Source organism: Oncorhynchus masou, chromosome 1 (genome assembly GCF_036934945.1).
Source record: "Oncorhynchus masou masou isolate Uvic2021 chromosome 1, UVic_Omas_1.1, whole genome shotgun sequence".
Taxonomy (NCBI): Eukaryota; Metazoa; Chordata; class Actinopteri; order Salmoniformes; family Salmonidae; genus Oncorhynchus; species Oncorhynchus masou.
This window is the reverse complement of record NC_088212.1, coordinates 54,588,113-54,603,626: the sequence shown is the minus strand read 5'-3', so window position 1 is coordinate 54,603,626 and position 15,514 is coordinate 54,588,113. Positions and strand designations below refer to the sequence as shown.

Genomic DNA, 15,514 nt, shown 5'->3' with positions numbered 1-15,514 from the left:
ACTATGTGTCTCCTCTGTCTTTAGTGTGTCCAGTTGTCCTAGGCGCCTATGGCCTTACTCTGGCCTCCTGTCCTATACAATAGACAATGCATTTACCAGAATGGCAAATGCACTCTAAGTGTATCTTTCTCTTGTGTTACAGTATTATGTTCCTCCCTATATGTACATCTTTCTCCCAATGTATCAAAAATAAATTTAGGATTGTTCTTATATTCCTCAATTAAGTTGGAAAAATAGGGTGATCGAGCAGCAGTGAGGGCTCTTCAATTCTGCACGGTACTGTCTTTCCAAGCTAGTCGGAAGACTTCCAGTTTGGTGTGACGCCATTTCCGTTCCAATTTTCTGGAAGCTTGCTTCAGAGCTCGGGTATTTTCTGTATACCAGGGAGCTTGTTTCTTATGAGAAATGTTTTTAGTTTTTAGGAGTGCAATTGCATCTAGGGCATTGCGCAAAGTTAAATTGAGTTCCTCAGTTAGGTGATTAACTGATTTTTGTCCTCTGACGTCCTTGGATAGGCAGAGGGAGTCTGGAAGGGCATCAAGGAATCTTTGTGTTGTCTGTGAATTTATATGCTCCTTGGTTGGGGTCAGAGCAGATTAGAGCAGATTATTTGTGGCAATTGCAAACGTAATAAAATGGTGGTCCGATAGACCAGGATTATGAGGAAAAACATAAAGTTTTGCCCAACCTAGGTCGAGGCGCAGACACGGTCTCAATGGGGATAGCTGAGCTGACAACACTGACTGTGCTAGTGGCAGACTCCACTAAGCTGGCAGGCTGGCTAACAGCCTGCTGCCTGGCCTGCACCCTATTTCATTGTGGAGCAATACATTTAGTTGATTTCCTCCTAAGTTCAAATAGTTTTTTTATATTGTTGAATTCCATTTTAATTTCTGGAATACGTGATTCCGTCCGCGTATGTGTGTGTTGTTGTGTTTGCCAGTCTTCTCCCAAGTTTGATTTCCACGCAGGCCACGAAGCAACATCAGGCCCTCTGGCACCAATATTGTCAATTGAAACCAATAGAAGCCAAACTTTTTTTTTTGGTTGGGGGCAACAGAGCAAGGTAGAGGACTGCCTAGGTAGGGGATTCCATGTTTCATACATTTTGGTTATGGGTGATGGAAGAGGTGACATAACTGCTCTGTAGTGTGAAACTTGCTGTGAACTGGTGACAAACAATTTATATATGTGCTATATTTAAATGCCATATGAATCCAATCCATTATTATTTGTATATACAGTTGAAGTCGGAAGTTTATGTACACTTAGGTTGGAGTCATTAAAACTAGTTTTTCAACCACTCCACATATTTCTGTCTCCATTAGATAGGTTGATTATTCTGTCACATTGTATCATTATAGGAGGCAGGCTCAGGAATACGAATAGGGGGTTTCATTTCTCTACCCAAAATAGAGTACGTCATGAACATGATGGGGACGTACACATGTTTGTTTTGGGAACATGATGTCCCCATCATGTTCATGACGTAACACAACGCTGTAACTAAAACAAAGAGCGAGGTGTAAACCTCTAATAAATACATGGGACGAGGCCCGTAAAAACAAGTGCACACTAACACAGTAACACGAAAGCTGATACAACAGAGCACAGGACATGGAACAATAATCTACAAGGATAATGGGGAACAGGGGGCACATACAGTTGAAGTCAGAAGTTTACACACACTTAGGTTGGAGTCATTAAGACTTGTTTCTCAAGCACTCCACAAATTTCTTGATAACTATAGTTTTGGCAAGTCAGTTAGGACATCTACTTTGTGCATGACACAAGTTATTTTTCCAACAATTGTTTAGACAGATTATTTAACTTATAATTCACTGTATCACAAGTCCAGTAGGTCAGAAGTTTACATACACTAGGTTGACTGTGTCTTTAAACAACTTTGAAAATTCCAGAAAATTATGTCATGGCTTTAGAAGCTTCTGATAGACTAATTGACATAATTTAAGTCAATTGGAGGTGTACCTGTGGATATATTTCAAGGCCTAACTTCAAACTCAGTGCCTCTTTGCTTGACATCATGGAAAAATTAAAAAGAAATCAGCCAAGACCTCAGAAGAAAATATGTAGACCTCCACAAGTCTGGTTCATCCTTGGGAGCAATTTCCAAATGCCTGAAGATACTACGTCTGTACAAACAATACTACTCAAGTATAAACACCATGGCACCACGCAGCCGTCAAACCGCTGAGGAAGGAGACACTTTCTGTCTTCTAGAGATGAACGTACTTTGGTGCGAAAAGTGCAAATCAATCCTAGAAACATTGTGAAGATGCTGGAGGAAACAGGTACAAAAGTATCTATATCCACAGTAAAACAAGTCCTATGTCGACATAACCTGAAAGGCCGCTCAGCAAGGAAGAAGCCACTGTTTCAAAACCTCCATTAAAAAGCCAGACTACGGTTTGCAACTACACATGGATCATACTTTTTGGAAAAATGTCCCCTGGTCTGATGAAACAAAAATAGAACTGTTTGGCCATAATGACCATCATTATGTTTGGAGGAAAAAGGGGAAGGTTTGCAAGCCGAAGAACACCATCCCAACCGTGAAGCACGGGGGTGGCAGCATCATGTTGTGGGGGTGCTTTGCTGCAGGAGGGACTGGTACACGTCACAAAATAGATGGCATCATGAGGAAGTAAAATTATGTGGATATATTGAAGCAACATCTCAAGACATCAGTCAGGAAGTTAAAGCTTGGTCGCAAAATGGGTCTTCCAAATGGACAATGACCCCAAGCATACTTCCAAAGTTGTGGCAAAATGGCTTAAGGACAACAAAGTCAAGGTATTGGAGTGGCCATCTCAGCGCCCTGACCTCAATCCCATAGAAAATTTGTGGGCAGACCTGAAAAAGCATGTGCGAGCAAGGAGGCCTACAAACCTGACTCACTTACACCAGCTCTGAATGGGCCAAAAGTCATCCAACTTATTGTGGGAAGCTTGTGGAAGGCTACCCAAAAACTTTTGACCCAAGTTAAAGAATTTAAAGGCATTGCTACTAAATACAATTTGAGTGTATGTAAACTTCTGACCCACTAGGAATGTGATGAAAGAAATAAAAGCTGAAATAAATCATTCTCTCTACTATTATTCTGACATTTCACATTTTTTAAATAAAGTGGTGATCCTGACTGACCTAAGACAGTGCATTTTTACCTGGATTAAATATCAGGAATTTAAAAAATACAGAGTTTAATTGTATCTGGCTAAGGTGCATGTAAACTTCTGACTTCAACTGTATGTAGCCCTATATGACAGTTTTGAGAGAGAGAAAGGGAAAGGGAGAAGGGAGAGATTAGAAAGATGGAAGAGGGAAATAGAGAGAGAACAAGAGTACCAGTGGTGAGGGGAATACAGACAGAGGATGAGTGGAGACGGAAGAAAAAGAGAGGGGAGTGGGAAAGGGGAGACTGAGAAGAAAGATGCAAGAGGGGGAGCGGAGAGATGAATAGAGCAAGAAAGAGATGTGGATCCCCTTCTCCCTTTTCTTCTTCCCCTTCTGACCTCATCAACAACTGCCTCTGCGGGGTATGAACGCTCTCATTGGAGGGATCAGTGGCACATGTGCTTTCACTTTTGTGTGTGATTGTGGTGATTTTTCTTTTACACAGCATAGCTCATAGGGGTTCATGGAAATAAGCGGTTTGGCCTCCGTGGAGCTGCAGAGGAGTATTCGTATTAATTATGGATCCCCAGAAGCTACTCTTCCTGGGCTCCAGCAAAATCAAAAAAGTTATTCCTTTTTTTTAAATTACAATGCATTCACAACAGATTTCACAACATATTAAGTTTGTGCCCTCAGGCCCCTACTCTACTACCACATATCTACAATACAAAATACATGTGTACGTGTGTGTATAGTGCGTATGTTATTGTGTGTTTGTATGCATGTGTCCCCGCTGTTCCATAATGTGTATTTTGATGTGTTTTTTAAATCTAATTTTACTGCTTGCATGAGTTACTTGATGTGGAATACAGTTCCATGTTGTCATGGCTCTATCTAGTACTGTGCGCCTCCCATAGTCTGTTCAGGACTTGGGGACTGTGGGGTATGCATGGTTGTCCAAGCTGTGTGCCAGTAGTTCAAACAGTTCGGTGCATTCACAAATACAAGTAGTGATGAAGCCAATCTCTCCTTCACTTTGAGCTAAGAGAGATTGAAAGACATATTAGTAATGTTAGCTTTCTGTGTACATCCAAGGGGGGCCGTGCTGCCCTGTTCTGAGCCAATTGCAATTTCCCTGAGTCCCTGTTTGTGGTACCTGACCACACGACTGAACAGTAGTCCAGGTGCGACAAAGCTAAGGCCTGTAGGATCTGCCTTGTTGATAGTACTGTTAAGAATGCAGAGTAGCGATTTATTATAGACAGACTAGCTACTGTTGTATCAATATGTTTTGACCATGACAGTTTACAATCCAGGGTTACTCCAAGCAGTTTAGTCTCCTCAACTTGCTCAATTACCACATTATCCATTACAAGATTTGGTTGAGGTTTAATGAATGATTTGTCCTAAATACAGTGCTTTTAGTTTTTGAAATATTTAGGACTAACTTATTCCTTGCCACCCATTCTGAAACTAACTGCAGCTCTTTGTTAAGTGTTGCTGTCATTTCAGTTGCTGTGGTAGCTGACGTGTAAAGTGTTGAGTCATCCGCATACATAGACTGGCATGTCGTTAGTAAAGACTGAAAAAACTAAGGGGCCTGATTCTACCTGGATTTTGTTTGAGGCTTCCATTAAAGATCACCCTCTGTGTTCCGTTATACCGGTAACTATTTATCCACAATATAGCATGGGGTGTAAAGCCATATCACATATGTTTTTCCAGCAGCAGACTATGATCGATAATGTCACAAACAAATTGAAGTCGAACAAAATAGCACCACTATTCTTTTTATCATACATTTTCTCAGCCAATCATCAGTCATTTGTGTAAGTGCTGTGCTTGTTGAATGTCCTTCCCTATAAGCGTGCTGAAAGTCGGTTGTCAATTTGTTTACTGTAAAATAGCATTGTATCTGGTCAAACACAATTTTTTCAAAAGTTTACAAAGGGTTGGTAACAGGCTGATTGGTCGGTTATTGAGCCAATAAAGGGGGCTTTACTATCCTTAGATAGCGGAATATCTTTTGCTTCCCTCCAGGCCTGAGGGCACACACTTTCTAGTAGGCTTAAATTTAAGATATGACAAATAGGAGTGGCAATATCGTCCGCTATTATCCTCAGTAATTGTCCATCCAAGTTGTCAGACCCCAGAGGCTTGTCAACAATAATTTTCACCTCTTCCACGCTTACTTTATGGAATTGAAAATTACAATTCTTGTCTTTCATAATTTGGTCAGATATACTTGTGTAGTGTCAGCGTTTGTTGCTGGCATGTCAGGCCTAAATTTGCTAATCTTGCAAAGGAAAAAAATCATTAAAGTAATTGGCAATAACAGTGAGTTTTGTGAGGAATGAGCCATCTGATTCAATGAATGATGGAGCGGAGTTAGCCTTTTTGCCCAAAATCTCATTTACGGTTCTCCAAAGCTTTTTACTATCATTCTTTGTCATTTATCTTTGTTTCATAGTGTAGTTTCTTCTTCTTTTTATTCAGTTTAGTCACTATTTCTCAATTTGCAGTATGTTTGCCAATCAGTTGTACAGCCAGACCTATTTCCCTTTTCTTTTGCCTTAGCCCTCTCAACCATAATTTGTTTTAATTCCTCATCAATCCACAATGATTTAACAGTTTTTACAGTCCTTTTCTTAATGGGTGCATGCTTATTGGTAACTGGGATAAGCAATTTCAGAAATGTGTCAAGTGCAGCGTCTGGTTGCTCCTCATGGGGCAGCAGGGAGGAGCGTTGGGCTCGTAACCGAACGCTGACAAGGTAAAAATCTGTCGTTCTGCCCCTGAGCAAGGCAGTTAACCCACTGTTCCCCGGCCACCGATGACGTGAATGTCGGTGATAGCCTCTCTGATTCAGAGGTGTTGGGTTAAATGAATGCATTCAGTTGTACAACTGACTAGGTATCCCTCTTTCCCTTCCGTTTCCCATGACACATCACGGACCAACAAATATTCGTTACAACAACATTGGAATCACTCCAAAACTTATTGTATGACCTCTTATACAGTATATTAGGCCCAGCCTTTGGAACTTTGGTTTTCCTGCTTTCAAACAAATTTCTGCAGACTTAGTAAAGATGTGATCAATACATGTTGATGATTTCATTCCTGTGCTGTTTGTAGCTACCCTGGCAGGTTGATTGACAACCTGAACAGGGTTACAGTTTGAAGTTTTCTCTGGAGTGGGCAGCCTGATGAAAGCCAGTCAATATTGAAATCACCCAGAAAATATACTTCTCTATTGATAGCACATACATTATCAAGCATTTGACATATTGACTGTTAGCACTTGGTGGCCTGTAACAGCTTCCCACCAGAATGAGCTTTAGGTGAGGCAGATGAACCTGTAGCCATATTACTTAAACAGTTTTTAACATGAGATCCTCTCTAAGCTTTACAGGAATGTGGTTCTGAATATAAACAGCCACACCTCCACCTTTTAGTTAGTTCTGTATTTTCTGTATCTTATAACCATGTATTGCTACCACTGTATCAAAGGTATTATCTAAGTGAGTTTCAGAGATTGTCAGAATATAAATGTCATCGGTCACTAGCAAATGATTGATTTCATGAACCTTGTTTCTTAATTTACATATGTTAATGTAGGCTATTTTTAACACTTTTCTGGAATGCTTGATTGTTTTTCTTGCTTTACTGGGAAACTTAGCAGGGGTAGACATGCTCAGGTGTTTTATGTTAGTGCAGGGTGAGCTGCACACAGTGGACTTCCTGCTAGGGCACACCACCTCAGTGCTAACTGTATAACTGTGGTTCATAGGCATATGTTTACTGCGTACAATAGCTGTAGGGTCAGCATAGGCATTCAGGGCAGTAAGAGGGATATACATTTGGTTACATACATTGTCTTCTAACGTCGCTGGGATAATGTACATTTGCTGAAGCATAATGACAACTCAGCGACACAATGGTAGGAATTAAAGAAGTTGGGCTTGGGTCATTGATAAGTCATTGTCTCAACGCAGCCTTACAATGCTGTGAGTGGATCCAGGAACCCACAAGATTTGGGTGGATCCCATCCTTATAATACCAGCTTTGTTTCTAGAAGGTTTCAAAATTGTCAGTAAATATTACACACACAGAGCTGCAATAGTCTCGTAGACAGTTATGGAGGGCTAAAAGTTTGCTGAACCGTTCAATGCAGCGATTTAGTGAGTGCAGAGGGCCAGATATTATGGGGCGTTTGTTGGTTTCAAGTAGTAACCCGATCAATTCTTTAAAAATCATCTTCAGTTGTTCAGGAGTATTGTCAGATTGGCCGTTTGTAAATTCAGAGCGTTTTGCTCTCGGAGCATTCAGAGTGCACACTGGACGATCTGGCCGAAAGTAGGGTTGATCCGGGCATTCTGACTAAACAACAGCAGTTACCCAAGCTAACTGGCTAACGTTGGCTAGCTTGCTAGCTACTTCAAGACACAATGCAGAGAGCAGCTCACTCTGACCATTTTATTCACCCTAGCAGAGCTGGTTAGGCTGTTTTTTTGTTATCCAGAGCATTGCAACTGTGCTGCTGGCAACAATTTAACACAAAAAATATATTTTGCTAACATTTACTGACACTGGCCATATTCAATGGGTGTTGAGCGTTCGTAAATTCATCAGTTATTCTGCGCTCTGCAACACTCAGACGAGAGTGCTCTGAAGTCAGAGTAGATAGCCAGAGCGAATTTACAAGTTGTCATAGTGACATAAACATTTTATTGAAATTGTTACAGGAAACGTATGATCTCTGTAATTGCAAACAAAGGTTTCTGTACCAAATATTAAGTTCTGCTTTTCTGATGTATCAAATACTTATGTCATGCAATAAAATGCAAATTAATTACTTAAGAATCAAACAATGTAATTTTCTGGATTTTTATTTTAGATTCCGTCTCTCACAGTTGAAGTGTACCTATGATAACAATTACAGACCTCTACATGCTTTGTAAGTCGGAAAACCTGCAAAATCGTCAGTGTATCAAAAACTTGTTCTCCCTACTGTATGTTGCTAAAGTTGATTTCGAAATAATTGTATTATAATTACACACACACACACAAAATAAATTAAATTGACGCTACCCATCCCTGTCGCGGGATCATTTTCGTAAGCAACCGCTGAATAGCATAGCACAACAGTCAAATAATATTACTAAAAAAATATTTATATTCATAAAATCACAAGTGCAATATTGCAAAACACAACTTAGCCTTTTGTTAATCCACCCGTTGTCTCAGATTTTGAAATTAAGCTTTACAGCTAAATCAATCCAAGCGTTTGTGTAAGTTTATCGATTGCCTAGCATAGCATTATATACACTTAGCATCAGGAAGCTTGGTCACAAAAATCAGAAAAGCAATCAAAATTAACCGTTTACCTTTGATGATCTTCATATGTTTTCACTCACGAGACTCCCAGTTATACAACAAATGTTCCTTTTGTTCCATAAAGATTATTTTTATACCCAAAATACCAACATTTGTTTGTCGCGTTATGTTCAGAAATCCACAGGAAAGAGCGGTCACGACAACGCAGACGGAAATTCCAAAGAGTCTTCATAATGTCCACAGAAACATGTCAAACGTTTTTTATAAATCATTCCTCAGGTAGTTCAGTTCCTATGCTTCCTGGCTGATGTTTTGGTCACTTTTGAATGCTGGCGGTGCTTTCACTCTAGTGGTAGCATGAGACAGAGTCTACAACCCACACAAGTGGCTCAGGTAGTGCAGCTCATCCAGGATGGCACATCAAGCTGAGCTGTGGCAAGAAGGTTTGCTGTGTCTGTCAGCGTAGTGTCCAGAGCATAGAGGCGCTACCAGGAGACAGGCCAGTACATCAGGAGACGTGGAGGAGGCCGTAGGAGGGCAACAACCCAGCAGCAGGACCGCTAACTCCGCCTTTGTGCAAGGAGGAGCAGGAGGAGCACTGCCAGAGCCCTGCAAAATGACCTCCAGCAGGCTACAAATGTGCATGTGTCTGCTCAAACGGTCAGAAACAGACTCCATGAGGGTGGGATGAGGGCCCGACGTCCACAGGTGGGGGTTGTGCTTACAGCCCAACACCGTGCAGGACGTTTGGCATTTGCCAGAGAACACCAAGATTGGCAAATTCGCCACTGGCGCCCTGTGCTCTTCACAGATGAAAGCAGGCTCACATTGAGCACGTGAGTCTGGAGACGCCGTGGAGAACGTTCTGCTGCCTGCAACATCCTCCAGCATGACCGGTTTGGCGGTGGGTCAGTCATGGTGTGGGGTGGCATTTCTTTGGGGGGGCCGCACAGCCCTCCATGTGCTCGCCAGAGGTAGCCTGACTGCCATTAGGTACCGAGATAAGCTCCTCAGACCCCTTGTGAGACCATATACTGGTGCGGTTAGCCCTGGGTTCCTCCTAATGCAAGACAATGCTAGACCTCATGTGGCTGGAGTGTGTCAGCAGTTACTGCAAGAGGAAGGCATTGATGCTATGGACTGGCCCGCCCGTTCCCCAGACCTGAATCCAATTGAGCACATCTGGGACATCATGTCTCGCTCCATCCACCAACTCCACGTTGCACCACAGACTGTCCAGGAGTTGGCGGATGCTTTAGTCCAGGTATGGGAGGAGATCCCTCAGGAGACCATCCGCCACCTCATCAGGAGCATGCCCAGGCGTTGTAGGGAGGTCATACAGGCACGTGGAGGCCACACACACACTACTGAGCCTCATTTTGACTTGATTTAATGACATTACATCAAAGTTGGATCAGCCTGTAGTGTGGTTTTCCACTTTAATTTTGAGTGTGACTCCAAATCCAGACCTCCATGGGTTGATAAATTTGATTTCCATTGATAATTTTTGTGTGAGTTTGTTGTCAGCACATTCAACTATGTAAAAAAAGTATTTAATAAGAATATTTAATTCATTCAAATCTAGGATGTGTTCTGTTAGTGTTCTCTTTATTTTTTTGATTAGTGTATATCAACCGAGTGTGTAGGTTTTTCAATAACAGCGGGAGGAACATTGGCGGCTTTACTCTGTAGCGCAAAAACTCACTCTGAGAGCCCCCACCTATCCACTTACGCAATGTGATCTTTCACGTTCATTTTTCAAAATAAAAGCCTGAAACTATGTCTAAAGACTGTTGACACCTTAGGGAATCCAGAGAAAAGTGAATCGCTTTTGATATCCCTTTAAATGGAGGATATGCATACAAAGGAACAGAAGGGTTTCAAAATAAGAGGCACTTCCTGATTGGATTTTCCTCAGGGTTTCGCCTGCAATATCAGTTCTGTTATACTCACAGATAATATTTTGACAGTTTTGGAAACTTTAGAGTGTTTTCTATCCCAATATGTCAATTATATGCATATTCTAGCATCTGGTCCTGAGAAATAGGCCATTTAATTTGGGAACATTATTTTTCCAAACATAAAAATAGTACCCCCTAGCTACAAGAGGTTAACTTACTCCTGCAAATACCATAACCATCTGTGTTTGCTGAGCTACATCTCTCGCCCTCTTTCTGAAGAAGAAATTCCGTATGTCCATCTTCTATAAATTGGAGGGAAAAAAATACTCAGCTATCCAGCTTTGTTTTTTCAGCAGAAAGCTACAGCAGCTAATTGAGCTGACGTCGTGTTTCCCTTAAGTTAGCTAGCTTTATTAGCATTATTTTGCATATTTGGACAGTAATTGTCAGGTGGTGTACAAAGCTCCAGCTGTTGGATTCAGTGTCCCGTTAGCTACTGTACTGTAATCAAATCCCTGCTCGTAAAATGTGCTAGGTAGCTAATGTTAGCAGTACTACTAGCTAGACTGGGTAGTCCCAAACATTAGTTAAGTAGCTTGACATTATCGGTCAGTGCAGCTTTTGAGTCTACATGTTGAAATGTAAGTTACTCGAATCTGGCTTACTGTGAGGTCAATAACTCTGAATAGCTTAGTCTTGGGCTAACAAAATGTGCTATAGTAGTAGTGTCACGGCTGTTGAAGGAAGAGGACCAAGGTGCAGCGGGGTGAGTGTACATATTCCTTTATTTTAGAAAAGACGCTGAACAAAACAACAAATACTACAAAACAAACCGTGAAGCTAAAGGCTACGTGCCATAAACGAAGTCAACTTCCCACAAAGACAGGTGGGAAAGGGCTACCTAAGTATGGTTTTCAATCAGAGACAACGATAGACAGCTGTCCCTGATTGAGAACCCTACCCGGCCAAAACATAGAAATACAAATAATATAACACAGAATAACCACCCCAAATCACACCCTGACCAAACCAAATAGAGACATAAAAAAGATCTCTAAGGTCAGGGCGTGACAAGTAGCAAGCTAACAAAGTTTACTTTCAGTTCCCCTTCTCATATTTGTGCTCCCTCGGAGAATGAACAGTCGCACAGGCGATTTCTTTGGACTAATCAAAAATTACTTTGGAAAACCACATTACTCCGCCTCCTAAAGTGCCACTGTACACATAATTGCTGGTTTTAGCAGTACTAAAAAGTCAGGGCAGGCCAGGCCAGGCCAGGCCAGGGCTCATGTCGCCTAGTTTGTTTTTATACCATCCCAGCGGGGCAAAAGACTCCGGGCTGATAGAAAATCGTTCGGGGCTCTAGTGACGTCAATGGTGTGTGTGTGTACGTGCGTGTGTGTCAGCGCTTGGCGGTAAGTGGCTGGGGATACTGTATTGATGAAAATTTTGAGGGGGTGCTCATGAGGATGTCGAGAAGCAGTGAAGTGGCAGATAACTCAGTCCCATTGGGCTTCTCTCTCTCTCCCACTCTCATTCTCTCTCTCTCTCAAATTCTCTCTCACACGTGCTCTCTCTCTCTCAAATTCTCTCTCACACGTGCTCTCTCTCACACACGTGCTCTCTCTCTCTCTCAAATTCTCTCTCACACGTGCTCTCTCTCTCTCAAATTCTCTCTCACACTCTCTCTCTCTCACACACGTGCTCTCTCTCTCTCTCTCTCTCTCTCTCTCTCTCTCTCTCTCTCTCTCTCTCTCTCACACATGCTCTCTATCTCTCTCACACGTGCTCTCTCTCTCTCACTCACACGTTCTCTCTCTCTCTCTCTCTGCTTGATCTGTGTATTCATCCTTTCTTTTCTCTGCACTTGCCCTCTGGCCTCTTGGCCCGTCTTGTCGCTTTCTTCTGCTCCCACTCTTGTCTCATTGGTGTCTCTTTTAAACAGTTGTTATTTCTCAATCTCTGTTATCTTTCTCCTCTCGGCTCCCTTTGTCCATAGATACTGTATCTCATGTGTGATTGTAATGACTCTCTCTCCCTCACTGTCATTGACTTCCACTGTTGTCTCGCCTCTCTTCCTTGACTTTCCTCTCTTATCGGCCCTCTCTCACATTTCTCTTTCCCCTATCTCCCCTCTGCCCTCTCCCTTTTTTTCTTTCCTCATCCTGTCCTCCCTCTTGCTGCTGTCTCCCCTCTTTTCTCTTATCTCTCCTCTGTTCCCTCTTTCCTCTCTCCCTCCTCTCCTCTCTTGCCTCGCTCTTCTCCTTTGTCACAGTTTGCCACCATTGAGACCATAGTGACGTCGGTGTCAGATGAGTTCCCCCAGTACCTGAGAAAGAACAAGCCTCTCTTCACACTCATCTGTTGTGCCTGTTTCTTCTTCCTGGGATTCCCTATGGTCACAGAGGTACAGAGCACCACGCACACAAACAAACACTCACACACACAAACGCAGACATGCGGGAATTACACACACACGTACATACAGTGGGGAGAAAAAGTATTTGATACACTGCCAATTTTGGAGGTTTTCCTACTTACAAAGCATGTAGAGTTCTGTAATTTTTGTCATAGGTACACTTCAACTGTGAGAGACGGAATCTAAAATAAAAATCCAGAAAATCACATTGTATGATTTTTAAGTAATTAATTAGCATTTTATTGCATGACATAAGTATTTGATCACCTACCTACCAGTAAGAATTCCGGCTCTCACAGACCTTTTAGTTTTTCTTTAAGAATCCCTCCTGCGACAGCCCCAAAACCTGAAGGATCTGGAGAAGGTCTGTATGGAGGAGTGGGCCACAATCCCTGCTGCAGTGTGTGCAAACCAGGAAACGTATGATCTCTGTAATTGCAAACAAAGGTTTCTGTACCAATATTAAGTTCTGCTTTTCTGATGAATCAAATACTTATGTCATGCAGTAAAATGCTAATTAATTACTTAAAAATCATACAATGTGATTTTTTTGGATTTTTGTTTTAGATTCCGTCTCTCACAGTTGAAGTGTACTTATGATTAAAATTACAGACCTCTGCATGCTTTGTAAGTAGGGAAACCTGCAAAATCGGCAGTGTATCAAATACTTGTTCTCCCCACTGTACATGCTAGCACACACACACACGAGCATTCACGTATGCGGGCACACGCACGCATAAAATGAAGATGTATTGATTGCGTATGTCTTCACACCCCAGAGTTAATACTTGATGGAGGCACCTTTGGCAACAAAGTTTGAATATTGCTGTCCATCAATGATTCCCAAACAAATGTATTGACTTTGAGCAATTCTGAGATTTCTGATATATGTTGCCCTAAGAGTTGGTGCAATCTTATTCAAAATTATTCACAGTTGTTAATGCTGCCAAAGCTGATACCACCAAGGGTGTGTGAAGACATACTCAATCAAGACATGTTTTTTTTTTTTATTAATTGAGAAGATTGTCTATAATTGTGAGAATTATAGAAAATGTGGAGCAGGTTGTGTCGCAAAATAAGTTGGAAAAAACATCTAATTTAATATTAGTGCAGTTGAAGGAAAAAACTGCAAGGGGTGTGTAGACTTTCATTAGGCACTGTATGTGCAGCCACACACACACACACACACACACACACACACACATTGTATTTTTATTTGATTTTTTTAACTAAGCAAGAACAAATTCTTATTTACAATGTGGCCTACCAAAAGGCCTCCTACGTGGACGGGGCTGGGATTAAAAATAAAAATATAGGAAAAAACACACATCACAACAAGAGTGTACTGAAAACATGGGTCCCAAATAGCACCCTGTTCCCTATATAGTGCACTATTTTTTACCTGGGTGCCATTTTGTAGGGAATAGGGTGGCATTTCAGTTGTAAGCCAGTGATGACACTGGCTATGCATCACTGGTTTACGTTGTGTGTGTGTGTGTGTGTGTGTGTGTGTGTGTGTGTGTGTGTGTGTGTGTGTGTGTGTGTGTGTGTGTGTGTGTGTGTGTGTGTGTGTGTGTGTGTGTGTGTACGATTTTTGTGTTCCTGTGTATTTAACAGAATGGGATGTACATGCTCCAGTTGGTGGACACATACGCTGCCTCTTACTCTCTGGTAATCATTGCCATCTGTGAGCTGATCGGAATCTCCTACTTCTATGGTGAGTAGTAGAATAAAAGTTACTTTTGACCTTTTGTTTACCTGACTATACTCTCTGATAGCTCCGAAGTTGCTCTTCGGGCGCAGATCTAGGATCAGCTTACCCTCCCTAAATCCTAACTGTGGTCCTGTGTGGCTCAGTCGGTATAGCATGGCGCTTGCAACGCCAAGTGCTGTAGATTTGATTCCTGCTGGGGCCACCCATACGAAAAATTGATGCACTCATGACTAAGCCGCTTTGGATAAAAGCATCTGCTAAATGGCGTATACAATTATTAATATTATTATAAACATTATGAAAAAGAATGCAAAACTGCATTCAGATCATTGTCTCAGGGGGCAAATTCATCCTACTCTTATCTCACTTTATCAAGTCAGAATCAGAAAAGCCTCATAGCCATTCAACATTGTCTTGGCTAAACAACATAAACACAGAAAGCACAAGTACAGTATGAAACAGGACTTCTAGTCTGTGGTGCTTAGGTTGTTAAACCATGGTGGCTGTTTTTAAATCAAATCAGGGAGGTGTTAAACAATTAAAGTTTTAATGTATTTACCTGCAAATGAACACCTCTCTAGTCTCATAGATCTGTTACCTGTTTTTTGGTTACATGGTCTATGAAAAAACAAGATAATGAGTAGGTCTTGATCTGTTTTTTCTTTGTGTTGAAAATATACCGTGTTTTTATCAAAAATCCATTTAAAAAAAAAACAGGTTTTGTCTGTATAAATGGGCTATAAGAGGCTCCAGACCAGGTACCTAGTTTGCCCTTAAGCACAGATCTAGGTTCAGCTTAATCCTTACATCCTTGTCCTAACTGTTGTGATTAAAAACATCAAACAGACCTTAGATCAGTGTCTAGGGGCAACTTTATCCCTCTCCGACAGCGGGCTTGAGCACTTCTCATTCTGACCACTAGATGTCTGTGTTACCATTCTAATGGACCAATGATCAGGTCAATTGGTAAACTCTGATTTACCACCCCCAAATATCCCTGTACAACAT

At 41.6% G+C, this 15,514-nt stretch overlaps 1 protein-coding gene across 1 annotated transcript in view; it reads left to right on the top strand.

Annotated features, from left to right (window-relative positions):
- The window catches only part of LOC135546406 (sodium- and chloride-dependent glycine transporter 2-like), a 63,855-nt gene that overhangs the window by 23,464 nt on the left and 24,877 nt on the right, over window positions 1–15,514 (top strand). The window contains exons 12-13 of the mRNA XM_064974808.1: window positions 12,649–12,780; window positions 14,410–14,509. Of these exons, the coding sequence (XP_064830880.1) occupies window positions 12,649–12,780; window positions 14,410–14,509 (232 nt within the window). The remainder of the gene's footprint in view (window positions 1–12,648; window positions 12,781–14,409; window positions 14,510–15,514) is intronic.